Consider the following 27826-nt stretch of genomic DNA (forward strand, 5'->3'; position numbering starts at 1 on the left):
CCCGTCTCCTTGGTCCCCATGACGGCGGCGGCCACCGCCTGCCTTCTCCCGGGAACCTTTCTTGGCTTCTCCCACCTGCCTTCTTCCCACAATGCCTTGCTGGCCAACCTAGAGATAGAAAAGTAGACCCGTGCCGGGTAAACGCAGCTAGGAAGGAGGAGGCCAATCTGCCGACCTCTCCTTCGGCTCGCTCTTTTTTTCTGACTTCTCCGAAGGCCAAAGTCTTGACAGCAGCGTCCTCTGTGAAAGAACTGCGATAAGGAACGACGAATTTCTCATACGGAGAAAGTCTACCCGGTCATACAGTACTTCTATTTTTCCTCTCTAAATACAAGCCTCTCTCCGCCCCCCTCCCGCTGACTCGTGGCAACCAAGCCCCGCCCTTGCGAACGTCACAGCTTCGGTTGGCCCCTCCCACTCGGTCCCCACCCCTCCCTTCCTGTCGCGTTCATGGAGCGCAGAGAGCGACGGCTGCCTTACGGGCGCGCCAGGCTTGGGGAGAGGCGGGGCCTCGGCGGAGGGGGCGGGGCCTCCGGATTTTGACCTGCCTGCGGCGGGCGCCCGGCTCCCCTTTTCCCCCTCGGCTCCCGCCTCGCGCTTTCTCCCCAGCGCCACCGGCTCGGTTGGGTCTTGCCGCCGCCGCCTGCGCTTAGGTGTCCTGCTCGCGCGCGCGCGCCTGCCTCGCCATGCCCAACATCGTGCTCTTCAGCGGCAGCTCGCACCAGGATCTGTCCCAGCGCGTGGCCGACCGGCTGGGGCTGGATCTGGGGAAGGTGGTGACGAAGAAGTTCAGCAACCAGGAGACCAGGTGAGCCCCCGGGCCGCGGGCCAGATCAGGCAGGCCGGCCAGCCAGCCGTCCGTCCGGTCGATCGGCGGGCCGTCGGACGCCGTCTGCCTTCATTGCAAAGCATCCTCTGTGTTTCCAAAAACAACACACACACACATATACATACTGAATACGGCGGTGGAAAAGTCGGTTGACCAGAATTTCCCTTCCCGGCTGATCAACATTGGGCAGGATCGGTGCCGTTTCCGGTCCTTCCTTAAGGAAGGCCGACGGTAGTGCCCGTTCATAAGCGGGCGGGGGAAGAGGGGGGGCGTGTAAAGCGAGGAAAGTTGCCCGGGTCCAAATGCAGTGTTTCAGATGGCTGGTGGGACAATCCAAAGGCAAGGGGACTGAAGCATAAGCCACGTGCAACGGATCTGCAGGAAGAGAACCGTAACTGTGCGCTCAAGGGTTCCTTTACACCCCGTTACAAAAGAAAGTTAACGTTTCCCACCAACGCCAAAATTTGCACGCGTTAAGGCGGTCTGCGGCTGTTTCGATGGCCGGCGGGTGTCGTATCTTGCAAAGCGGGGCGCGCTGGGCTCGCCACCAGTGACAGACCCAGCAGAGCCCCGTTGCCTGAACAGGATGTCCGTGAGGTGCCCTCAGCTGGATGATGTGCCAACATGTTGTCGTTTTACCCGTTTGCCGCTATCGATGCAGATCATCACAACTCATCCCACACATTTATGTACATATTTTTAAAGAAAAGTTGAAAGAGTTATTTCATGGATACTTGTTGAAATGGTGATATTTATGGTTTCTAATGCAGGGTGGCTTTAGATAAGTAGCACAAATTCAAGAATTCAATCATGCAAAAATGAAAACCCAAAATCAGTATTGGGGGGGAAAAAGCCAGCACTTATCCATATTTAATCATTCATTGCTGCTGTGGCCAATTTGTTTTCTCTCAATGGAGTTCTCTGTATATAGCTGTGCTGATCTTCTCATGCCATACACAGTGTTCCATTCAGAACGTCACCAATTAAATACAACCAGAACTTGGATTTTTTTTTTTAAACTACAACTCCCGGAGGCACCTAGCCAGCTGAGAGCTGAGAAGGTCCATGAGCCTCATGTCCTGCTTGTATATGTCCCTGCACCAATTTTGATTATTCAAGTTGCCAGCCTGATTAGGAGTGCCTGCTGCCCCATCATCATTGCCTTGCCCGTAATAATCCATTCCCTGCAGGCTGGAACCCTTGACCATGGGTTGGGAAGGCCACCCTTTGGAAAGACACAATCGATTGCATGGCATCAACCCAAAGAATCTTGAGGCCCCATCTCAGCAGCCGGGTCTTCTTGTCTACGACAGTGGAAATGATCCTGAATGCCTCATCCTGGGCAGTGCTTGTGCAAAGCGGCATGCGGCATCGAGTTTGTTGTTTTATAAATACACATGAGTCCTTTTTTCCCCCCTTCGGTCCTTGAAGAGGAATCCCCAAAATACTGTGCCTTCAGAGTAAAACTGGCTAAAGTAAAATTTATTTATTTTATTTATTTATTTATTTATTTTATTTCTATCCCGCCTATCTGGTCATATTAGACCACTCTAGGCGGCTTACAATAAGAAGCAGCAACAATATAATTTTAAAAACGTTACACCTAAACAGAGATAGAAGTCGAGGAGAGATATAGAGAAAGAAAAATCATCAGGGATTTTCTGTTGGGAAGGCCTGCCTATACATCAGTGTTTTTAGTTGTTTCTTAAAAATGCCCAGTGAGGGAGCCGCGTGAATCTCAGGAGGTAAGTTGTTCCAGAGGCGAGGAGCCACCGCCGAGAAGGCCTGATTTCTGGTCTTTTCCTTCCGGGCCTCTCTCGGCTTTAGGCTCCTCAGCCTCACCTCCTGGCTCGCACAAGTGACACGGGTAGATCTTGGTGGGAGAAGGCGCTCCACCAAGTATCGAGGTCCTAAACCGTTTAGGGCTTTGTAAGTAAGCATCAACAATTTAGGAATGATAGGTGGACTTCCCTATTCACCCGCTCTGTACAATTGTATGTTCTTTAAAAAATAAAAAATTAAAGTCATTTCCTGCTCCTGAAAGGGTCCAGGACTGGTTTTGCAATAAAATAGGGTTGTAGAGCTCCCTGCAAAAACCCTAAAACCAACAAAAATGAAATGCAGTGTAGATTTCCATTAACATGGAGTTTAGATTATGTTTTTCCTTTATTTTGGGGCCTGGTGTGGCTCTCAGTGGATTTTCAGGGGGTAGGAATGTTTGATCCCTTGTTTCCTTCTCTCCTGCCCTTTTGTTTCCCTATTCCCTGAAGAGTATAGTCTGCTTATTTGTTGCTTCTCATAAGGCATGAGCTCCAACTATTTCTGCTGGAGTTGAAAATGGATTCTTACCTCTGTGATCATTCCTAATAGCCTTTTGTTATAGAGTATCCAAGCATCTTTGTCTAAAAAGTCTGTCAGTGAAACATCTGTTTTACTCACAGTGTAGCATTCAGTGCCTGGGGAAAGTTAATGTTTCCTTCACAGTGGTTTCCAGCCTTAGGTCCCCAGATGTTCTTACACTAAAATTCCCAGAAGCCTTCACCACTAGCTGTGCTGGCCAGGATTTCTGAAAGCAGGAATCCAAGGACAGCTGGGGATCTAAGCTTGGGAACCACACTTCCATCAGATAGGTCTGCCATTTCAAATGGGATTATGATAGGGTTGTGGCTGGGAAAGTGTCAATAGGCGCACGGTCCATGATACCTGCAACCAACAGGCAGTACAGCTCACTTGTATATGTGCTTGTGCTATTTTGTAGTGTAAAGACTGAAAAGTTCTGTTGTAAAAATAATGTCTCCTGGACAAATATTTTCCAGCTTCTAAATTCTAATATAGGAATGCTTTTAATCGCATTTTTGAGGTGGACGGGGACATGCTGTTTGGAATTTCTTAACTCTTCCCTGTTGTCTTAACCACTGGTAAAGGATTGTAGAGGTTAAAGTCCAAAACATTTGGAGACCTCGAAGTGGCCCACACTGGCCTGCCAGTTGATCCTTTGCGGCAAGTCTAGGTGGGGGTCGTACTTGGGTTGGACACTAAGATGATGAAGGCAAACCTTATCAACTCCCTTTGTCTGTTTTTTTACACAAGCGAAACTGAGAACACCTCCTCTGAGACAGGAGCAGCAAATTATGTCACTTCCTGGTTATCTTCCCTGTAACAAGGTATCACTATTCCTGCTTCCCTGGGCACTGGAAGTTTATGTGCCTTGCTTTGTAAGAATTTTGCAAACTGTCCCAGGTTCTGTCTATGGCGACTCCAGTTGAAAGGATCAGGTAGCAGGTTGTGGGGGAAAGTGTATGTCTTGAAATGCCATATCTCTACTTAAAATTGTAGTAGACTTTTTCACTAGACTTAGGTCAGTATGCTAGTCTTATGATAGCACGGGAAGGCCATGTGTCGCCTTCCATGTGCTGTCGGATCACAACATCTCTCATCTTTCACCATTGGCTTGCACTGATAAGAGAGTTGCACTTTAACGACATTTGGCGGGCCATGAAATATCCATCCCACCATTAAACAGAGCTTTATATGCAGAGGTACAAAAATACATAGGCATCCACTAGTCACATAGGACTAGAAAGGAGCAGTGAAGGAAACTTCACAATTTCTAATAAAGTTTAACGGTTGATTTTCTTGCAGGCTAGTTTCCCGTGGAAATACCTCACAATTTCTAAGACTAAGACGACAGATATAAAAGTGAAAAACTATGGACTGTTAATTAAAAATAATAATTTGTTGGATTTATAATATGGATGCTAAGTCTAAGCCCCATGTGCTTGAAAATAAGACTTGTTGATCTTCAGCATCTCAGTCTTAGCTGTCCTAAATTGACTTGGAGGGCCACAGCACTGTTACTCGTGCCTGCCTCTTTTAATTTCCCAGCATGTGACTTAGCCTGGGGCTCAGAACATACACTGTGTGCGTATTAATCGTCTCTGCTTCACATGTGCAAACGAAAGAAGCTTATTGCTTGTGTTTCCTGAAACATAAAAATCACCAGTGAGAGAGGTTCCAAATAATATTATAGTTTGTTGTAGAAAATGATTATACAGAGTCGCAGGGATTGACTTAATGTGTATGTGACTTGATGGGTTTGCTCTTCTGATTTTGTAAGAGCGTTTTTTTGCACTGCCACTTAGTTGTACTCATGTGACTGTCTCTTGCTTCTCCAGAACTCAGTTTAATTTATAATTTATTTATTATCTTCTTTTCTTTTTTTTCTGATTGCTTGTACCACTTGCCTTTTTTTTGCCTTCCAAAGTATTTAGTGTGGCCATGTTGTTGCAAATGCTGTGTAAATGAGTAAGAGCCACTTACTTGCCTGGTTAACCTGAACTGAAGTGACAGCAAGTGTGACCAAGATACTTGTGGTCTAGTAGAGAGGTTCTCAAGCATTCGCCTTCCAGAAGTTTTCGATAGTCACCATGAACAAAGCCCAAAATACCTGGAGGAGATGGCCAAAAAACCAAACAAACACCCACTGACTTAGTGTTCTGGAAGCATTGTGGTCAAAGAACACTGAATAGCAAACAAAGCTTTGTGCGAACAATTGCATTTCACCTTTCTTCTATCCATAACTGGGTAGCAAAAGCTTTTTTCTCGTAAGTACCTGTAGTCAGTTATTTCAGTTCAACTAAATCCAGAGTTATGGCAGGAAACTTTAGTTTGCATAATGAGAGCTCCTTTTGTCCCCTGCAGTCTTTCATGCTCACATTTTCTCCAGTCTGCTGTGGTGAGACTCCCAAGCCCCACAGAGCAGCTCTGGAGCTGTAAGGGGATCCGTCCACCAGTGGCAGAAGGATGTTGCTGGATGCAGTCCATAATCTCTGGTTCCTTGGCTGTGCCATTCTGTTCTCCATCATTGCTTGCCAATTCATATTTCTTTCTGGCACCAACATATTTCAGCACTTGTAGTAGTACTAGTTGTTGTGGTTAGAACTGCAGAGCTGGAAAGGATGCTATGGATCATTGAGTCCAGTCGCTGTCAAGGAGGCATTCTGGGAAATCAAATCTTTCAGCCAGACCTGAGCCACTGAGCTGTCCAGCAGTTCTGCTAAAGACCTATCTTTTCGGATTTCCTTCAGTCTGTTTTCAGTATTTTTTATTCTTTCTATTTTAATCTCATGCTTTTAGTGTTCGTTCGACTTTCACCGCAGATTCCTATATATGTTCTTTTTAGTTCAGTCTGGTCATTTAGTGTCTGATCCCCTCTAATGAGAATTTAAAATGAAGTGTATCAGAAAGAGTAAACAATTGTGTTAGTGAAGGGCATAATCTCTTTAATCATTTGAGTCCAATCCATTCAGTTGGATACATACACTGCAACTATTGTGTTTAAAATGGAATGTGCATGATCGCTGAATAGTAAGTTTTTTTGTAATGGGTGTTTAGAATTGCAGGCATAAGTTTTGGGTGGGAAATTATGTTTGTGTAGTTCAAAAGAAATTATACCTTTTTGTTTCGATGAGCCAAACAGGAATTTATTCATCTGTTTTAATTGCACTGTGGGGCTCCATTTGTTCAACTCTTATTGCGACATTGTTGTTGGAGTTTGCAAGTGCGTGTTCAGCATTACGCATTAATAGAAGTGAACAATTAACCAATTGGCTCAGTATTAAAATGTTGGTAATCCTCTCCAAGGAAAATTTAGGGCCCCTTCCACACAAGCCCTGAAGCAATGGCCTGTGTACACTTGATAAATCTTGCCCGGAGGGTCAACAAACCTTGCTCTGTTGGCCCAGGTTCGGGGGACAGTTTCCAGAGGCTCAGACTGCTGGCCTGTCTAGTCCTTATACATTAATCACATCCAAAATTGCACATAATTGCATGTATGCTTTTATGTAGAACCATGCTAATACAGCACGCATGAGTTGAATGGCACTGTATTCATAAGTGGACCTAAATGGGAATACTGTAAAGAGAATAGTTTGATTGGAAAATCTGAATGGACTGACTCCAATATTTAGTACTGTTTAAAGAACCCCTATTGAATCAGTGGGACTTGTTAAGTGAGCATTTCTGTAACATTAAAAAACCCCTATAAAATTAAGTGAGAAAGTGAAACATTCTTTCTCTTTTGTGGTGAAAAAAATTATTTAATCACCTATGTTCTTTTCCACCACTACCACATTTTTGTGGATTTTTAAAATATTTGGCATTCTATGTACAGTGGTGCCTCGCTTAACAGGCGCCCCGTTTAATGATGAAATCGTATACCGACGAACATTTTGTGATCGCTTTTGCAATCGCATTGCGATGTTTTAAATGGGGAAAAATCACTTTGTGATGATCGGTACCCTGTTTCGCTTACCGATTATCGCAAAGCAATGATTTCCCCCCCAGCTGATCGGTGGTTCCAAAATGGCCGCCGGGTTTAAAAAATGGCCGCCTGCTGTGTTTAGGGACGGATTTTTCACTTACCGGGCAGCGAAAATGGCCGCTGTATGGAGGATCTTTGCTTAAAGGTCAGTTTTAAGCCCATAGGAACGTATTGAAGGGGTTTCAATGCATCCCTATGGGCTTTTTAAAATCGCATAGCGACGAAATCGCTTTGCAGCGATTTTTGCTGCACCGATTAACGTCACTATGTGAGGCACCACTGTATCTTGTATTTTAATCTGCATATTTGATGGTATTAGCTAACCTGGGGATGCTGTTGAAGGCTAGGATGTGAAAGACCAATAATACGTCAATCAGTAAATGGCTACTTCCTACTTTTGAGATATCTGAACTTGTATCCTGTCTTGTCAGGTACCTGATTATGAGGCCCCTCATTGTTTGGGAAGAGAAGCAAAAAGCAGTAAAAAAATTAATGTAAAAATGACATATAATTCTCCCCTCCCCCCAATACAATACATGGCAGGTAATTTTGACTTTATCTTTAAACTTTAGATTGAAGTGGGCTTAGGTTCCTGCTGGCTCCTTGCTTCCTCCATAGAGCCTGGCAACATAACGCATCCCTCGATCATGTTGAGACTGGAGGATAGCAATGCGCTCTACTTGTGGCTGCTGTTAAAGTTTCAGAATCTTCAAATTGATTGAGACTTAATGCAGACAAGGCAGATCAAAGAATAGGGATTCAGCCCGCACTGGATAGGGTTACATGGGTGTGCAGCTTGGGGGTGATCCTGAATTTGTCTTCAGCCTGGATGCCCAGGTTTCAGTGGTAGCCAGGAGTGCCTTTAGATGAGTGTGCCAGCTACACCTGTCCCTGGAAAGGGTTCACTTGGCCGTAGTGACATATCCCTTATATATCCCAGTTGGATTACTGTAACATGCTCCACATGGGGCTGTCTTTGGACAGTGCTTGGAAACTTCAGTGGGTCCAAAACACTGCAGCCGGATTGCTAACTGGGGATGGACACAGGGATCACATAATCCTTGTGTTATAGCAGCTCCACTGGCTGCCAGTCTGTTTGCAGACAGAATTCAAAAGTGCTGGTTCTAATCTATAAAGCCCTAAACTTTTTGGTTGAAGCTATTTCAAAATAAAGGTCTCTCTTTTATGAGCCTGTCCCAGGTGTTAAGATAGTCAGGGGAGGCCTTTCTCTCAGTCCCACCACCCTCACTGGTGTCCTTGGTGGGCAAATGGAAGAGGACCTTCTCTGTCACTGTTCCCATCTTTGCTGCCCTTTCGCAAGCAAGCCAAGACCTTTCTCCTGAATCAGGCAGGCTTTTCCTTAGTGACTGTCTAGGAGACAATAAATGAGATATTTTATATTTTGTGGCTTTTCACTCTGTTAGTAATGCTTTTGCCTAACACATTCAATATGTTATTCTTTAATATTGGAATAATTTACTGGGGATTTTTGCTTTTAATGTTGTGTTTTTAATGACATTAAGTCACCTTTGGTTTTTGTTTGTTTGTTTGTTTGTTTTTTGGTAACAAGAGAGAGTCTCTTTTGTAGCCGCAACAGGCTGTCCCACACACAGTTGGTTCATTTGGACTTCTCTATCTTCAGCTTCTACTGCCTGATGAAGGCTTTGGTTGGCATTCTGTTAATCTCAATATGTTAAGCTGGCTTAATTAAGTGCATGTCATATACTCTTCTGTGTATTTTTTTATAGCATAACTGTTGTTTAATTGGTACTTGAATGTTACCATCCCTGAGTGCAGCTAGTTTAACTCAAAATATTCTACTGGGTGTGTTGTTTGCTTCTCTCTTAAGTGAAATATAAATTAAGGTGATGTTTTTAAGTATCAGTTGCATTTTGGGCAGATGGTTTATGAGCATTCACTCACAACGATAGATGCAGTGAATTATGTATACTTTTCCTGAAATTACAACTTCAGTTACTGTAGTAATAATTTTAGTATTTCTCTCATCACCTTTATCTGTGGTTATTTTGTCCACTTCCCGGTAATGTTTTTCATTTCTTTTTCTTCTCTTCCACTTAAGTATTCTGTAACAAAAGTAGATTAATGTGAAGTGTGTACAGTATGTGTTTCAGACACAGTTTCCACTTAATATTGCCAGGTTCGGGGAGTCAAAGAAATCAACCATGTGTAGTAAGAAAAACATAAGCGGATGGATAGCTCAGTAGTTTAAGTATCTGGCTATGGAGCAGACGTTTGGGAGTTTGATTCCCCACTGGGCCTCCTGCAAGTAGAGCCAGCCTGTGTGGCCTTGGGCAAGCTGCACCGTCCCAGGACACCCACAGAGGAAGGGAATGATGAACCACTTCTGAGTATTCTTTACCTGAAAACCTCTGACAAAGATTGTCACAAGTCAGAATTGGCTTGACGGCACACGGTTATTATTAGCTGTAGGAAAGACAAACTGAGATGGTTTCCATAGAGCCTGAGTCTCTGTTGTGTTGAATTGATCATTTAAAGTCATTTCTTGGTGATAAAGAGCAGGGCTGGGAAACGTCTCTCAGTAACTCAATTAGTCTAACATAGAAAGGAAACATTTTCAAGGCCATCTATGAATAACAGTTTGCTGTGTTCACAGCCTTTTCAGACTTTGGGAAAAGTTGACTTTTTTTTTTTTGGACTACAGGAAAGGGAACGCTGAGAGTTGCCATTTGAAAGAGCATCTTTCCAGCCTCCTCCTGCTTCCTAAGGACAACTAGCAGCCCTTTTGATTGTTCCATCCTTAAATTCTTTCACTGTGTGAAATATAAAAACAGGTTGTCTCATGTACACAGAAGAAAACATTCTGCTTTCTCCTTTCAATTTTTCTTCCCCTTTTAATGATTGGGCAAGAAAGATCTTGTGTTCATATCTTTTCCCTCTGTTTGCTTTCAGAAACCTAACTTTCAGTTCCTGAAACCCTAGAAACAGATATTGCATTGACCATAGAGTAGGCCAGCAGAGGAAAGGAGCAGACTTCAAGCATTTGAGATCCATTTTATTTTTACTTTTATTTTTATCTTTATAACTTAATCCTTAAGATATAAGATATTCTTGTTCCACCAACCAGAAGCTGTTGGAAAATCCAGAAATGTGTTTAGAGTAATAGAATTGTACACAAGTCATAATCTATTTTGCACATCAGCCCACTGTCCCATCCCAGCAGTTTGGAAATTGTTCAATTTTTCCCCCAAGGAAAATATTCCTTTGTAAACAAAAAACAAAAAACTATTGTTTCATAAAATTTATTAGCAGGAGTGAATGAGTTCCAATACAGTATTAAGTGAGTGTGGCAGTTTCAAAATTATCCTAGCCAGCAAAACATTTTAACATTCTGAAACAAGACTCATCAGAATCTAAATTAGTTGTACATGGTATAATATGTCATGTGTTGTTGTTCATCTGAGGTTTTACTTACCCAATTTCCAGACCTGCTAAGAACCAGATGACTTTTATTATGTCCTGATACCCCGTTTCCCTGAAAATAAGACCTAACCTGAAATAAGCCCTAGTATGATTTTTCAGGATGCTTGAAATATAAGCCCCACCCAAAAATAAGCCCTAGTTAGGTGAAACCCCATCCTCCACCATTGTGCAGCAACTAGAAGAAGATGATGCGACCTGCATTTGAATAAACATAGATTGTGCATGAAAAAAATAAAGTATCCCCTGAAAATAAGCCCTAATGCATTTTTGGAGCAAAAAATAATATAAGACCCTGTCTTATTTTTGGGGAAACAGGGTATGTAAAACCATAGAATTCAAAGAGGGTGTACTTTCTTTTTCACACAACTGTACCAAATGAACCTCACAGTGTTCTGCAAGTAGGGATTTGAACCCAGATCTCCCTGGTGCTAGTCTGATACTCTAGCTGCTATATTTCTGTCTACCCTCTTGTGAACTGTTGAAAAATGCAAAGCAATTATTCAATAAACAGTTTGGTATATTAAGTCCTACAGTATGTCTTGCTTTGGGAATTTTTCAAATTTGAAACTTTCTGGAAAATATACATCACTTATTTCAGCAGGCGTTTTGTTATTACCGTTGGGTGTCTACTGCAAGAATATTTATATGATGTACTTTTGATTGCTCAAGCATCCACCAGTGCCTCCTAAACCACCTTCTACCCACCTCTGAATTGCTAATTGGACACAGATCAAATACTTCATAAGGTACATAAGGTACATCTTGGCTACCTCTGCATGCAATGTACCCTCTAATTTTCAGCTCCTCTGGGCAGGGCTATGCCTCATGTGAGACTTTGCTCCTGCGTGCATGCACAACTCTGCTGCCGCCGCCCCCTGCAGGCGCCAGTTCCGTCCCGACTCGAACCAAAGGGGTTGAACTCAATCGTTGCGCAGAGGAGGAAGAAAGTTGTGTGGAGGGAGGCAGAGTCGCACACATGGCTTAGAGGGAACCTTTGCTACATGTCATGAAAATGAATAACTATGAGAGCAAAATGGGACTTGGTAACTGCTCATAATGAATGCTGCTGTAATTCAAGAATGGACAGAGTATGTGGCAAGAAACTGAGAGGCAGGAGAATGTGGGACTAGGCGGGCATATGGGGGGAAATGGTTTCTAGATGTAATGTTCAGCTTTTGCGCAACAAGAAAGGTTGGAAACCACCTGCATCTTCTTTCATGAAGATGTCCAGCTAGGTTGTCCAGCTACGCTTGTTTGGTGCTGACTATAAGTGGTATCAGCTGAATACTGGGAGAGGATGAGAAACTGCATCTGTCTTCCAGATATTTCAGGAGACAACAACGCCTGATTGGTTATTAAGCATGGAACCGTAATATCTTTGTCATAGTTTCAGTAAGTGATTCTATTTAAGCAAAATAAACTTTGAAGCTGCATCTTCAGCAGCAACATGTCATGCGTCAGTACTTTTGCTATCTTCTGGTTATGGCACTTTGGTTTTGACAACTGAGAACGTAACATGAACTGAAAGTCCTACTAAATTGCATAAAACAAACAGAGATGTTCTATTGGAAGACAATCAGGTTCGATTGCGCTGCTATCTGGATTGTTACAGCAAGAAGTTTGTTTGAACTTGGGGGATAGGAGTGGACCTGAATCGTTAATTAGTAATTTTGTTCTTGATGCAACTGGAATAAAATGAATTTCTGTAACAATCTGATGCAAACTCTTGTGTTGGTCAAGGTATAGTTTACTTCAGATCACAAAGTGTATATTTAAGACTCTTTCCATGAAATCAGTGTGATTTGTCCAATTAACTCTGACTAAATTATCTCTTCTACTTTTTGCCAGGGCAACTTCATATATTACATTTGTACCTCTAAACAAAATGCACTAAATCTAATTGTTAGTTCCAGGTAGTTGTCTCATGGAATGAATGGATCTGGTTAACTCAACATTATTTATGCCCATTGATTCATTAGATCTGCTCTAGTTAAGACTCATACTTAGATCTAGCTCAATGTGACAAAGAAACTTTATCTTGCTGGCACAGCATTCAGCCTGCAACTGCAATGAAAACTAAACCCATTATTCCATCACTATGGAGAAACAGTGTACTAGTGGAGTTCTGTTATTTTCTTCTGTTGCACAATTGATAGCATGGTTGGTCTTGTGGTCCCTGGGCACTCTGCTAGTTGTGCAGCTGGCTATTGCATATGATTACTCCTTAATTCCTATTCCGAATCACAGATCTCTTAGGAGTAATGCTTTTTATGTTGGTAAAATGACACCATTGGGTACTAAAAGAATTTCCCATTGATGTCTGTTGGTCTTCTACAAATCTGGATTCAACCCTCTGGATATAATTTTTCCTCTGTGACTAGAAGAGTAGCAGAATGGAATCCTGTAATTCTGTAAGGCACCACAGTTGTTTGTGAATATGTGAAAGGTACATATTCTACTCATGTTTTTATCTGCAGTTTTTGCAGTTTGATCCAATCTCTATGTGGGTAGCCTGAATACATTTGTAGGCTCTTGGGCCAATGTATATAATAGACAACATGTTCCCATGATAGGCAGAATTCTCAAAGTACAATGAAGGTCAAGAACAATGAGTTTAGGCAAAGTAAGCAAGTTATACTGGTTAATTAAAGACTTAGTATACAGGCATTAAGTGGTTGTTGAGGTGGGTGATTTTTGGGACAGTGGTCTGTATTTTTTCTTAAATAAAAGAATGATGGTTGTTGAGGGGTTTTTTGGGCTCTTTGGCCGTGTTCTGAAGGTTGTTCTTCCTAACGTTTCACCAGTCTCTGTGGCCAGCATCTTCAGAGAACAAGAGTAGCACTCAGTGCTCTGGTGCAGTTTGGGAGTTGAGTATTTATAGCTGTGGGATCAGCTTTTGTCCTTTTCAGGACATGGGTGATTAGTGTATTTTTTGTTGTGGGTGTATTATTGTGATAAGGAGGAGAGATGATTTGTCACTGTGATTGCTGGGTGTTGTTAGCTGGTCTTTTGTGTGTAGTGATCACCGGTCCTTGTGGCTGGGTAGAGTTCGTTGACCTTTTGCAGGCTGTATTTTTCAATGCTGGGAGCCAAGCTTTGTTGAGTTTTAAACTTTCTTCTTTTTTGTTGAAGCTCCGCTGGTGTTTGTGGGTTTCAGTGGCTTCCCTGTGCAGTGTAACGTAATGATGCTTTGTTCATAACCAATTTCAGCAAAGCCTAAAAAGGTTATTTTTTTTTTTACTATAATTTCTAAAATCCTTTAGCCAGCAAAGATTATGGTGGCTGGGAGATTCTAGGTTGATTTTTTATTTTTCGTTCCAAACATTAACGTTTCCAGCCTTTGTGTTTTAGTCCTCAGGCAGAAATTCCCAAACTCTGTACAGTGATGCTATGCGAATACAGTTAATGCTTGTGCACCAGAGGCTGGATAATTCACCACTCTGGTTTTAATCCTATTTTAGGCATCTAGTTTTTAAGATGGTTAATATTTCATTAATTCTTTATTAATTATTACATTCACATCTCACCCTCCTTCCAAGCAACTCAGGGCAATATACACAATTCCCTCAACCCTCCCCTCCAAGAAACTTCTATCCTCACAGCTACAAACTAGACTAGAATGAAAAGGCATGACTGGTCCAGGGTCACCCAGTACTTTGTGGCTGAGTGGACTCTGGTCTTGGCCTTCCTTTATCCCATTTGTCAGGTGTTTGCATCAAGTGCACTGCAGAAGGCGTTCAGTCCTTCCACCCATTTTCATGGGTTGCTCCTACTCCAGAGGTACAGCACAGTTAATTCCCTTCAGAGACCTGTCCCAAACAGTGATTCACTGAAGAAAAGGGGCAGAGGGTGTCTTCAGAGGCAGGTTGTTTTTAGAACTGCACACATAAGAAATAGACTGCCTTGGGTGTACAAGGGGTGCTGGATAACTCTAGAAAAGGGAACTTGGACTCAACTTGACAGCACACAATCCATGCATACACACATATATACATATAGAATAAACAGCGCATGCTTGCTTGCCTCTAACACAGTGCTTTGACACTGTCATGAAGGAACAGGATGGGGACTTGCTAATGTGTGAAGTTCCCTAGAAGACCAAAGTCAGCAGATGTACTATTCTAGACAAAAAGTACAGAGAAGAAAAATCTTTTTTTATTAGTCTGATGTAGGAGTGGAAATCATGTCAGCCATATTTACTCCTCAAAGCCATTTTGTGCCCCTATGAAACTTGCATCGCTGAATTTCAGCAGCACACAAAATGCTTCCCTTGGGGCGTGTTCTGTTTGTCACTGAATTTGGGTACACTGGGGGTACCAGATTGGGCCCAGACTCATCAAAGTTGCCCATCCTTGTGAAGCCTCTGTCCAAGTTCCTGCAAGTTGACAGTGATCTCTAGTGCTCTGTCTTGTGTGGGAATATATTCTCTTCACTTCAAGAGTAAAGTACTTTTCTCCTATATTCCTGCAGAGAGCAACTGGATTAGCGAAAACTTGGGAGAAGTCAGTAATTACTAATACACCTGTTGAGACATCTATGCAAGCAGTGGTAATAGCGCAGTCAGTTTGCATCCTTTGGTGGGTAATCATTCCACAGCTGGTTCTGAAATAGGTCATGCAACGGATACTCTGGTAAAAGGTGCAGACTGTTTGCCTGATGACCATTCCATGTACCTATATGTCAACAGAATTCTGGCCCTTGTTGTTACGTCAGTGGGATTTCTGCTAGCTCTTAGTGCCAGGTACCATTCATTTCATTGTGTCTACTCAAGATAGATCAGTGCTGGATTTAGCCCACTGTTAGAATGGCCTACTTTAGAAGCATATACTGAAGATTCTCATTGTCATGTCTCCATCTTTCTTTCAGCGTAGAGATCGGTGAAAGCGTAAGAGGGGAAGATGTATACATTATCCAGAGTGGTTGCGGAGAAATAAATGACAACTTGATGGAGCTTCTCATCATGATCAATGCTTGCAAGATCGCATCATCCTCCCGAGTTACTGCAGTAATTCCATGTTTTCCTTACGCTAGGCAAGATAAGAAGGACAAGGTAGGTGAAGAGTGGTTATTTTATGAAGCTGTTCACCATCACAGAATAGTCCCCTCCCCATGCCTTTTGACAAAAATGAAACAAGTTTGGACTATCATGAAAATACTAGAGCTGTTAAAGCTTCATTCTTAAGAATTCCTACTTAGAAGTAAGTATCCCTGAAAAAAAATGTATAGCTTCCACCTCACCATAAATGGTGTGTTCTTTTTGTGCCAGGTTACATCTTCAGTTCAACCATACGCAGCTGCCTGAATCCTTGGTTGATGGGCTGGAGTCTCTGCTCCTTATTGCACAAAGAACAGAACTGGAGACTTGATTAGCAAGTTGATAGGCCTTGATTCCAAAGAGTTCTTACCAGGCAACATTTTTATGATTAATAAATGTTGACCCTTCATTTCCGTGATTTTTGCTTGAGTCCTGCAGCCTCAAGCTTTGAAAATAGATCTCTCCCCACTCCTCCTTCTGTAAGCTGAATTCTGTGGTACCTGGGAACAATATGCCTAGCACAGGCTGACTGCTGCGTAAGTGTGCCCTTGCACTTTGCAGCATTTTCCATGTGGTGAGGAGATGAGCATGATCTTAAGTGTTCCTGTCAAACTAGGACCTGTTTATCATCTGGTGCACAAGCACCTGTGCAACATTGAAGTGTAGAAATAACTGTTGCCTCTCTGACCTCTCCGGTCTCTGCTCTGTATGGCTCAACCAAAGATGATCCATGCAGGACTTTCTTGACACAGAAGAATATCTGCGCTGTTAAATGGGAGCATACAGGCTCTTGCCCTGAGTACAGACAATCGAGGTGATTGTTGGTGTGAGCATAGGCAGTTCAAAGCATGGCAGAGGATGGGATCCCTGTATCAGCCACCAGAGGGGAAAGAGCAAAAGGCTCAGAGGTGGTACTCAAACACTGGCTGAAGTAGAAAGCCTTGGAGTGCAGTTCCCAGGACACCAGAGCCAGCCTGTAACTGGCCAAACTGGTTCTGGGATACTGAGAGTTACAGTCCAAGAAAGGCACTGTTTCCCATTTTTGCTCTTTGAGCTGCAGGTTTTTTTTTCCACTTCTAGAAGTTTATTTAGCATTGAGGAAGGGTTGATTTCCTCTCAAGGAGAAGGGAGGAACTCAACCATTAAATCCATTTTATTAAAGACCTCTTTGCAGGTAAATGAACTAGAGTGCTAGAAGCACAGGAAGCCAAGCAATTTATGGCACTGCATTCCTGCTATACTGGTTCTCTCAGTTGGTTATTTTTTTATTTTACATTGGTACTCGCTGTGCAATCTCTGGTAGCTCCCTGGGGTGATAGGTTGTCCCTGAGGAATAATCAGATGCCATCTGAAATGCAGGGATGAAACTTCCTCTCCCTACCACATAGCCCTGGGGCTCTACATTGCATGACTTACTGTTTGGCATTATTATTAATGTGGTGAGACAATAGCTGAGCAAGTAATACAACGTGTGTGTGTGTGTCGCTGTGTGTGGAATCAGTATATAAGAGTATTATGGGAATGGCTGTTTTTGTACCAGTGTTGTATAGAACACAAAACCTATTCCTGTATGCAAAATAGATAATCTTTCCAACTTTCCAGTATTGAAAAACAATTGTAGCTGTTCATGTCACTGTGAACCTTTTTGCTGCCAAAAAACCCCCCACACATAATAAAAGAATTCTCACATCTAGCAAATATTTTCTGTGCTGTCTTTTCTGTCTCGTCTTAATTCCCTTAATTGTGGTGATTCAACATTATGCTGATCTGTTCTTCAATGGAAGGTGTTCTTGGGCTTCAGTGTTTAGATACCACAGTTTTTGCATCTTTAAAGAAGATTGTTCGAGCTGAAGGCACACTAAGAAAAGTTGCCTTCTGGGCCACTGGCTTACATAGCCTTTGGACTTGATTGTGTATCATTCCTTGTCATTCTCTTTGACCTGGAAAATAGGACAGGCCTAGTAATTATATAAACAACCATCTTGCAGCAAACCATATTTCTAAGAGCTATCATTGTTTTAAATCTTACTTGGTTTGTTCCATTGGGAACAATATAATAATTTTCTGTGGGTTTTTTTTCTCTTAAACTGTGCTAGTAGACTTCGCTGTTTCACTTAAGAATGTTTTATGCCATTTATATCTAATATTGGAGAACCAAGAATTTTTCCTAGAACCATATGTGAAATTATTTTTAAAAGGTTTCTGACTAAGATAACATGTCGGTAATACACTGTTGGTTCTCTCAGTAACACTCTCCATTCAGAATACAGTTGATTTTAAAGTTTCAATTCTGAATTATATCATTTCTTAATTTAAAATACCATCGAGGATGTTCTGATCATAGTCTCCTCTTCAATTGAAATCTAATGCAGCATCAACATTTCAATAAGTAAATGAATGGTAGTACTGTATTTAATATCTCATCCGTATATACATCCTGGTTGCAATACTGTAGTTTTCATTGGAGAAACTGGGGTTTGGATTAATTGAAACAATATTTATATTTATCCTATTTTTGCAGATAAGAGAAGCATTTGCACAATTCATTAATTTACTTTTGTTGTGTTTTTCTATATAGGACCGAGGTAGATGGGTAAGTGGTACCTTGCAGCTATCTTGAACTCAAATGTACCATGGTTTATTAGTGCCTAAGCTGACTCTCTTTCACCTCAGTTTCAATCTCACTGTATGACATGCCACTATTTTTGGCCAATCAACACTTCATTCTCAGGCCTTTGAAAAACAAAGCCTGTTTTTGTGCCTTCCAGATAATCCATATATTTTCCCAACATGTCAAAAGTTTATATCAAAGTTGATGTGCGATCTTTTCCAGTGAAATAAATCTTAAGTAAAAGTACCCCTAAACACTATAATCTTACTAAATGTGGGAAGTTTTAAATCTTAACCGGTTGTTAAAATCTTCTGCATTGCCCATATGACATAGGTGCTACGTATGCAGTGTGACTTCTTTTATTTTTGGAATGGTGTCAGAAATTAAAATCACCATGTCATGAAGCCAGACTATTGAAACCCTAGATTTACGTAGGCAACAGAAGCAAGAACGCATATTCCTCACAGTATGCTGGAAAAGTCAGACATCGGCAAAGTTAATGTTTTAGACTACAATGCCAAAGATGCTTTCCAGGAAATTTTTGGAGTTGTAGTCTAAGCTCTTAAGAAAAGGATCAGTCAAAAAGTGGGGGTAGACAGGCCAAGCCCAGATGCTGGCTAAAATGGTGCAACATCCTCGGGAAGTAGCTGGAAATTTTTCGCATTTCAAATGTTCAGGTTATTAATGTTCGCTCTTAAAAGATGTATCGTTCATGTTACACAGTCCAGTTGTGAATCATGACTTGATTGCTTGCTCTTCAGTGCTTTGTTTTTCTGAGCACATGGCTTAATTAATGGCTTAAAATCTTAATTCAATACTTGTGTATTTTAAGTATTAGACCTGAACTCCTAAAGTTTCAGGGTGTGTTTGATTTTGCTATCCTTTAAGCTGGACAGTTCATTGCTCTCTGAATGTGAGGATCTATAATGGCTGATCCCTTGGTTCCTTGCATCACAAGGGTGCCACTTCAGGCATTTCTCTGCCCAATAAGCTTTCTTACCAGGCTGTTCTTTGTAGGCATCTTTTGCCAGGGTTCATCTAATCCAGTTCCCTGAGACAAATATGATCTAGAACACTGGTTCTTAACCTTGGGTTACTCAGGAGTTTTGGACTGCAACTCCCAGAAGCCTTCACCACCAACTGTGCTGGCTGGGGTTTCTGGGAGCTGCAGTTCAAAAACATCCGAGTAACAAAGGTTAAGAACCACTGATCTAGAATATGTGGAACATCTGCAGACTTTAAGGCTTCCGGGGGCGTGCCTGAGGCTGGGCAAGCATCTTCCTGTCTAGTGTTTATGTCCTGAGAAAGCTTAACATTTAGAGTAGCAACCAGCTATTCAAAGTAATTTTCACCCAGGTTTTTAAATGGTCTGCTGAATTTGTAACTTTGAATGCTCAAAATGCTGACCTATTAATAACATTAAATGAAGAGGCCTTGGCTGGCAGAAAGTATTAATGGTTTATTTTTAATTCCTTGCCAATGTTTAGCTGAGAAATGCAAATGTCTGATTGAAAACACATCCTAGCCTTCCCTTACAGTTTAAATAAAGTGCAGAACATCTGTTGATGTTGAGCTAGAATAAGTACTTCAGCCATACTAACTTCCTGATTCCCACCCCCTCTGTATTTTATTTATTTATTTAAAATGTTTTCCCCTGCCTTTTTCCTTAAAAAGAACCCAAGGTAGCTTACATCTTTGAAATACTGTACAGTGTTGAAAACTTAACAGTGAGTATACAAATATTTAAAAGGATCAAATAAATCCTGTACAAAAAAAAAAGAATCACAGTAAAACATACTCAAGGCAGTAAGGTGTGCAACAATCCATTAAAAAACCCCACGGAGGCAGCCAGTCACTCCAGGAGGACTTGTCTATAGAGAAAAGGTTTGCCTGCATGTGAAAGGGCAGTGAAGAAGGGGACCGCCTGGCCTGTCATTGGAAGGAGCTTCAGAGTCTGGAAGCGGCCACAGAGAAAGCCTTCCGTGTATTCCCACTAAATGCACTTATGAAGGTGGTGGCACCAAGAGTAAGGCATCTCCTGAGGATCTTAATAGCCAGCCAGGCTCATAAAGGGGAGACATGGTCTTTGAGATACTTGGGCCCAGGCCATTTAGGGCTTTACAGGTTAAAACCAATACTTTGAATTCTGCCTGGGAACAGATCTGTAGAGAGGTGTCCTCCTTGTAATCAGGACACGGCTCCATCAGAAACGAGGTTTAGCCTTTAAATCGTAATGCTGGCTCTGTTGTCTGTGACTCCTGTTTGTGCTCTTCATAGGCACTTTTTAGTGTTCAAATCAATAGTGTAAGCTGTGTGTTGAACTTTGCCTCCTAGCTGGTAAAGTAACAGCACAGCCAGAGAAAAGGATAATGCTCTGTTTTTCAACTGTTGTGCTGCTGACTGTCCAAATGAAATTCGTCATGTTTAAGTTTATTTTCCACACCCCTGGTTCTGGGAATGAAAAGAGAATCTTGTGCTTCATTCCCATGACTCTTCAGCTTGTGAGTTTCTGCCTGAAAGACACACTCTTGCTTTGTGGGTGCAGCTAAAGCGCTGTTGCTGTAGCTGATTACCGTGAGAAGTGTAGACCTTTGCAGAAGCTGTACTAAAACGACTGAATACTGTACAACAGCGCTGACGAGTAGATAATATAGTACACAGTATTCTCAGCTTAAGATCAGGTGAGGTAGATTGCCTTTTGTTTCCAAACCTGAATATGAACAATAATTATCTTGTCTATTATCAATATCCATTAATTGATAATTACATTGAATCAGCAACAGCAGAAAGCCTGTGAATCAATTTTGCCTCAAACCAGCTTTGACTGTCTTTTAATATTGTCCGTTTGCTAAAAGCAAAGCAAAGTGTGCTGTTTATATACCACCCCCATAGTGCTCAAAGCAATCTCTGGGTGGTTTACAAGTTAATTATCCAGGCGATACATTGCCCCACCCCCTAGCAAGCTGGGTACTCATTTTACTGGCCTCGGAACAATGAGTGGACCTTGAGCCAGCTACCTGGGATTGAACCCCAGATCATGAGCAGAGTTTGGCTGCAGTACAGCAATTTAACCACTGCACCACGAGCCTGCTAGCCAAACAATGATTTTTGCAAATACTTCTATGTACATTTCTGGTGGTTTGTCAATCTAAGTGCTTTGGGTTTATAGAATCTTGGTAAGAAGCCAGGACTAGCTTTCTAAAACAAACTTCAAAGGTATGCATGAAAAACAAAAAGGAGACTTCAACATTATGAGCTTCATTCTAAAGGTACAGGTGCATTTTCAAGGATACTTAAACAGAACATTTGGGCAAACGTTCCTATTTCAAGAATAATTTTCATAATAACAGCGTGTACCATTTTGCCAAAATATTCATTGACTTAAACCTAAATTAATGGCCTCTTTGTGGTTAATTAACACCAGACTAATGAGAATATCAACTTTATCGAAAAGTCAAAGAAATGTTCTTTGTCTACTTTCCATCAAATAGTAACTCATTTAGGAGACCTTGATAATGTTTTTTAATCATAAATCAACTGGACACCATTTTGAAAGGCCTACTTTGCAGCAGAATCTAGTTCCCTCTACTTGTGAACTAAATTTCATTACATGGAAGAAACCTGTTAGTCTTTATTAGATTTTATCTATACTCCATAGTTATTGCCATAAGTCCATCCTGTGGAGTCCTAGAATTTGTAGTATAAGATACCTAGACTTATTTGCTAGCAAAATCTAATGTGGTATCTCAAGGGAGTGCATGAGAGTTCTTGAGTAGAGAAAATTAGTCCATTACCCCTCCAGACTCACAGTATCCCGGAGTCTGGAATCATAGCAGTGAAGATCCCCAGCTATCCATGAACACTGCCATATCCCTGATTGAGTTCCAACTCGTATGAATAGTAGAGGCTGCTCTTCTTTAAATTTGTCACCCTCCAAGTTTAGGGGGATGATGGAAGTGGAAGGGGCGGGGCAAGAGTGCTCCCTCCTACCTGTGGTGAGTGTACACTGATTTATCATGCATGCATAGACCTATAGTTAGGATAGGACATGCCATAAAATATTAAAGCAAGCCTTTTTTGAAATCTTTTTTGAAGCCCTTTTTGGTCTGCCCTAAGCCTTACCTTGATGTCATATCCAAAGTAAAGACAGATATAATATCATATATGGTGGAGTTGACTTGAACTTACTTGGTGGGATACTGCCCAGAAATGAAATACACCTCTTTTAATAACAGTGCCTTGATCATGGAACTCCTCCTTAGTGTTAACTCTCTGCCCGGTGCCTTCTCTTCTATCAATTAGACGGATCCACAGAAGAGAAGGTTTCTTTTATTGGTATTTATCTCCTCTCATATAAATTGCTTATGTCATAAATGTGCTGCCCTAATTGTCCATCTGTTGTTTTTTAATTGCCTGTTGAAAAGTGTCCTGATAATTGTGTGAGGGAGGAAATGTTTTTATATACATAATTTTTTTAAGCTACAAACTTTAGGTCATTGTTTTTCAGAGCAGAGAACACATCATCTATGACATCTTCATACTTGGGTCACTATATCTATCTGCACTCTTAACTCTTCAGCCTTACTAAAGGGCTCTGGCGTACTCACCTGTCTCCATTACAAACAGATTTTAGTCACGGCTTTCAGGAAGTATGTTCCATTGTGGTACCATATTTGACACTATTGAAAACAATAAACATGGTTACTTTCAGGTTCAGAAGCATTTACACTGCCTTGTGTCAGTTTCCACATCTGGCACTTGCAGTAAAGTGTTAAGGTCCATCAGCCAAGTTCTGTTCCAAAGTGCTCCAAAAGAACATAAGAAGAGCCATTCTAGATCAGAGAGCAATGGACATATATCTCTCCTCAACTCCCTTGTCGATTGTCCCATCTGCCTTTGTAGACATCTCCCATGACCAGCATGAAAGCAGGCCACCCTGCTTTCACTCACTACAAGCCAGTCCTGAGTTAACCCACACCTTCTTCGATCTGGGGCCTTCTGCTTCCACTGGTCGCAGCAGAAGATGGGTTCAGCTAGCCAGACCTATAAAAGTAAGAGCTTTGTCAGGGAACATGGCTCCTGAGCCCAGCAAAGAGGCTCCCCAGTGACAAAGTGTCTTAATCCCACTTGACAAAGCTTTGAAAAAAGGGGAGTGTAGTGTCTGAGTGAACTTAGCAATGGAGTGACAAGAGCAGGGCACATTATGTTTTTTTTTTTCATTTCCATTCTGCCCCATCTCCTTAGAAATCAGTATTTTGTCCTCAGTGGGCATACTCGTACTTCAGGGGACTGTCTTCCCACCAGCACCTTTTAAGGGTTTTCCCTGGATACCTATATTGTTTTGCTTCTGCAGACCTTGGGGTTCTGCCTTTTTGTGGGTCAATGGGTGCTATTTTGGTTCCGTAAGGAATCACACATAGAACATGCTGTTAATAGATAGGGTATTGGAGGTTCCTCCCTCTCATAGTGAACTTGGTGCCTTCGTAGCCACAGGCGTGAGATCACGAAAGAAAAACAAAAATAACACCCCTGGAGGTCCACCCGTCACAAAAAAATGTGCTGAGGAATAAGCAAGTTCTGTGGATGCCAAGAGCCAGGGAATGTTAAGGGTCAGCTGGAAAAGAAAAACAGAAAATAGAGGTGGAGGAAGGGAAGGGATTGTCTTGCTGAAGCCTCAGGCAGCACATAGAACTCCAGAAGAAGGCAGAAGCTAGTGTGTTGTGGCCATTAGGAGTACAGCTATTAGGGAGACAGGATAGAGCACAACTGTTTTGCTGCAAGCCCAAATTGCATTGTACTGCAGTGAATACTGTGTCTCTTTCACTTGGAAATGAGAAACCTTGTGCCTTTTCCCCAAAGTTCATGAAATCCGTCTTTGTTTCCTCAGAGCCGAGCCCCTATTTCTGCAAAGCTTGTTGCCAACATGTTATCAGTTGCTGGAGCAGACCACATTATCACCATGGATTTGCATGCATCCCAGATACAGGTAATTAGGGGTCAATTTTCTCCCCTGTTTCATGGACATTAGGCCACTTTCTATGTTTGCATTACTGCTATTTTTGTTCTGTGTATGATAACATTTATTTCCTGGCTTTCTAAGCAAAAGGTCAACTCAAGGTGTTTTTCAGTAAATGGATAGCAGTGTAAGAAAAGAATATCAAATGCAGTGAAACAGAAATAGTTCATAAACAGAAGATTCAAAGGTTCTTAGCTTAAGTAATGTATAGCTGATAATACAATGTTTTCTTCAGAGCCCTAAAAGCAGGCAGTTATGCAACAACCTCTTTAGGGAAGTTGTCATATAATCTTGAGTTCTACAACAGGAAAGAGTCTTTCTTCTTGCTCCACCAACTTCCTCTTAGCTGATGGTTGATAAGGAGAGTAAGAGAAATTGGGCTTCTTGAGCAGACTCATGAGCCTTGTCCTAGGCAGTTTTAGGGTCTAGAAGCTAAAGCCAGCAGCAAAATTCAACCTGCAAGCAAATCAGCAGTAATCCAAATGTTGCAAGTATCACTTGCAGTTAGAATGTGCTATTCAGTCCCTTTCGGCTGATGGCTACCCTAGGAGGATTCTTGAAGTACATGAGATGTTCAAGGGGTGTCTTGACATAGCCGCCTCCAAGTGAGTTTCCATGGCAGAGCAGGGATTTGAATTCAGGTCTCTTGAATCCTAGTCATGCGTTTTGTCTGCTACAGCAGAATGGAACTCAGTTGTATAGCTCTGCTTAAAAAACAAAACAAGCAAACAAAACCAGAAAAACAGTTGAAGTGATTTGGGGGGGGCATTTTTCCCCCAAGGCTACTTTAAACAGAATGAGCATTACTACTGCAATGATCTCTCTTTACATTACACATTCTGATACTTAACAGTTGTTGGTTTTTTGGGGGGGTCACTCACACATTTGTAAAACTTGTTGACTTGGCATCAAAGACAAGTCGTGGTTTTGGAGTTTTTCTCGAGAGCAATAAAACATGGAGGCGGGCTGGCTTCCATGGCCTCTGAGGCTTTGGAGTGCAGAGCAGGTGTGCTGCAGACTAGATCGTTGAGGAAGATCTAAGATACAGTGGTGCCTCGCTAGACAGTTACCCCACATGACAGTTTTTTCGCTAGATACTGACTTTTTGCGATCGCTATAGCAATTTACAAAACAGTGATTCCTATGGGGGAATTTCGCTGGACAATGTTTGGTCCCTGCTTCACAAACCAATGTTTGGTCCCTGCTTCGCTAGACAACGATTTTGACAGCTCCCTCCACACTCACAAAACGGGTGTTTTCAGGACCTAAGCTTCGCAAGACAGCTATTTAAACAGCTGATCGGTGGTTCACAAAGCGCCTTTCCTATGGCTGCTCTTCGCTAGATGACGATTCTACCCCATTGGAACACATTAAACAGGTTTCAATTCATTCCAATGGGGAAATGCTTTTCACTAGACGATGATTTCGCCAAACAGCGATTTCAGTGGAAAGGATTATCATCGTCTAGCGAGGCACCACTGTAATTGTATGATTCTAAAATGCCAGCAGTTGCTTTCATCATAAAGGAGAAAACAAGGCAATTCCAGCAAGGGGGTGGGTGGGTGGTCAGGGAGAGAAGAGTAGATCCTGCTCTCGATGAAGAAAACATTCAATAATGTTTTTCTCCTAGCACCTTTTGAGGAGGTCTTTTCCTCTCTTGTGCCAGCTTCTTCAGTGAAACGGTTGGATTAGTGCAGGATGTTTCTCAGTCTGATTTTCACAGTGGCCACACACAATATGTTAAACATTATGCTTCAGCTGTTACTTGCAGCAGGAGATACACATATTGCTTTCCATATGCTAGGGAAGTAGGGTTTTTTTAGATTTTCCATACTTCTGCTTTTTCAGTGTCATCCTTTAGGTCCTATGAGCTGGGGCTGGCAGAGGGTAGACCAAGCTCTACTAGTAGATCTCCTGATATGCTGAAGATCGGAAGAGTTTTGAGCTTGCTGTAGCTTAACAACAGGCAACCAAAGGCCTTCATTTTATGTCCGCCTTTCTGGACCTTTTAATCCTGTGAAAAAAATTACAGTTTAATGGCTGAAATCCTGGTTGCCAAGGCATAAATGTAAGATTACCTCACTGTAAATGTGCCAGGTGTTGCATCCCAGCAACAAGAATTGATCCGGTTGATTGCACAGCTAGTTGCGTCGCTCCCATTTCAACCAGTGTGCAGTGCCCTGGCGGAAATGCTTCATGGATAGTTCTATCTTGATGCAGAAGTAGCTACCGCAGGTATAAGATCAAGCTGCGCATGCAACAGGATTCCAACCACAGTGTATCTGTCTGTTTTCTTGTAATTTCCAGGGCTTCTTTGATATCCCAGTGGACAACCTGTATGCAGAACCAGCTGTGTTGCAGTGGATCAAAGAAAATATCCCAGACTGGAGGAACTGTGTCATTGTCTCACCTGATGCAGGTGGAGCGAAAAGGTAAAAACACCACCTTTACCTAAAATATTGACATTTGTTTTACAGAGCAGAAGCCACTTTTGTGTTTGATGGTTGCCTAAGGATAAGAAGCTTAACTTGCCCTTGAGGAATGCTGTTCTGAAAAGCCTCAAAGAGTACACCACCAACAGTGGTGGCAAGCGCTGTGCTCTAAACAAGATGATTTTCTCCCTCCCCCTAATTTTGGTTGTATTTGTACACTAGAAGAAGAGAGAGGGGCTTTTCTGCTGTGTGCTTCATATAGCTCCACTGCTACGGTGTACATAATGTCTCCCTCTGATTTTTAAGTGCTCTTACCTTTTCTTTCTTTTCTGCAAAAATACTTGCTTAAGGTTTAGTTCTTTATAGGCTGGTGTGAATAATTGAGATTGCAATTGGGAAAAAGCATTTAAATGTCCATGTTGCATGTCTGCTGATCCTTTATCTTGGTTGCTATATTGATCTCTGTATATGTTGATTCAATCAAATGTATGTTCTCTTAAGTAGCCAGGCTATGTGCTGTATAATCTGCCTTCATTTTAGGGCATATTCTGAATCCGTTCTGCTTTTTTCTAACCTCATAGTTAGAGCTTCCTTTTATCTGCTTGTTTTGCTTACAGATGTGTAATCAAGACAAATAAGACAGCTTCATCCTAGCAGTCCAATTAGTTTTGTTCCGGTCTGCCCCTCCACGAAAAAGGGACTGAAAATTGTGTACTTGAGTGAACAGCAAACAAATATTTGAAGTTTTAATCATGGGAATAAGCAAGGAAGATGCTCAGTTGTCAGTGGCCATCTCCTAAAGTTCTGAAGCACTTCTGTGCAGATGACAAAACACATTTGTGTCGAGGGTACCTTGCGGCTGCATGAACAAAAAAAGATTGCAATCATAGATACATAATGTGAAAACCTGTGTAGGCTAAATGTATTCGCCTCTAAAGATGCAGATAGACTGTGGCTCTCTGTATATTTCAGTAACATCCTTGGTACTAAATGAGATGTTTGTAATGTCAATGAGATAAAAATGCAGGTTTTAATAGAATTCACCTAGCATGGCTTACCCAGTTCTTAATCCTCTAATACTTTCTGCTGAGTAAGTCAAGGTTGCACAGAGCCCATATT

General features: G+C 41.9%; 1 protein-coding gene across 3 annotated transcripts in view; it reads left to right on the plus strand.

The window, feature by feature from the left end:
• The first annotated feature begins 524 nt into the window (after positions 1-524).
• PRPS2 (phosphoribosyl pyrophosphate synthetase 2) overlaps positions 525-27826 on the plus strand; it is a 32856-nt gene continuing 5554 nt past the window's right edge. The window contains exons 1-5 of one of the 3 annotated variants that reach the window (XM_020786784.3): positions 574-808; positions 15480-15663; positions 18227-18241; positions 24147-24245; positions 26583-26707. In XM_020786784.3, coding sequence (XP_020642443.1) covers positions 687-808; positions 15480-15663; positions 18227-18241; positions 24147-24245; positions 26583-26707 — 545 coding nt within the window. In that variant the 5' untranslated portion in view covers positions 574-686. Of the gene's footprint in view, positions 809-11654; positions 11702-15479; positions 15664-18226; positions 18242-24146; positions 24246-26582; positions 26708-27826 lie in introns of those variants that run through there. The other 2 variants (XM_020786786.3, XM_020786785.3) reach the window with 2 other exon arrangements.

This window comes from Pogona vitticeps, chromosome 3 (assembly GCF_051106095.1).
Source record: "Pogona vitticeps strain Pit_001003342236 chromosome 3, PviZW2.1, whole genome shotgun sequence".
Lineage (NCBI taxonomy): Eukaryota > Metazoa > Chordata > Lepidosauria > Squamata > Agamidae > Pogona > Pogona vitticeps.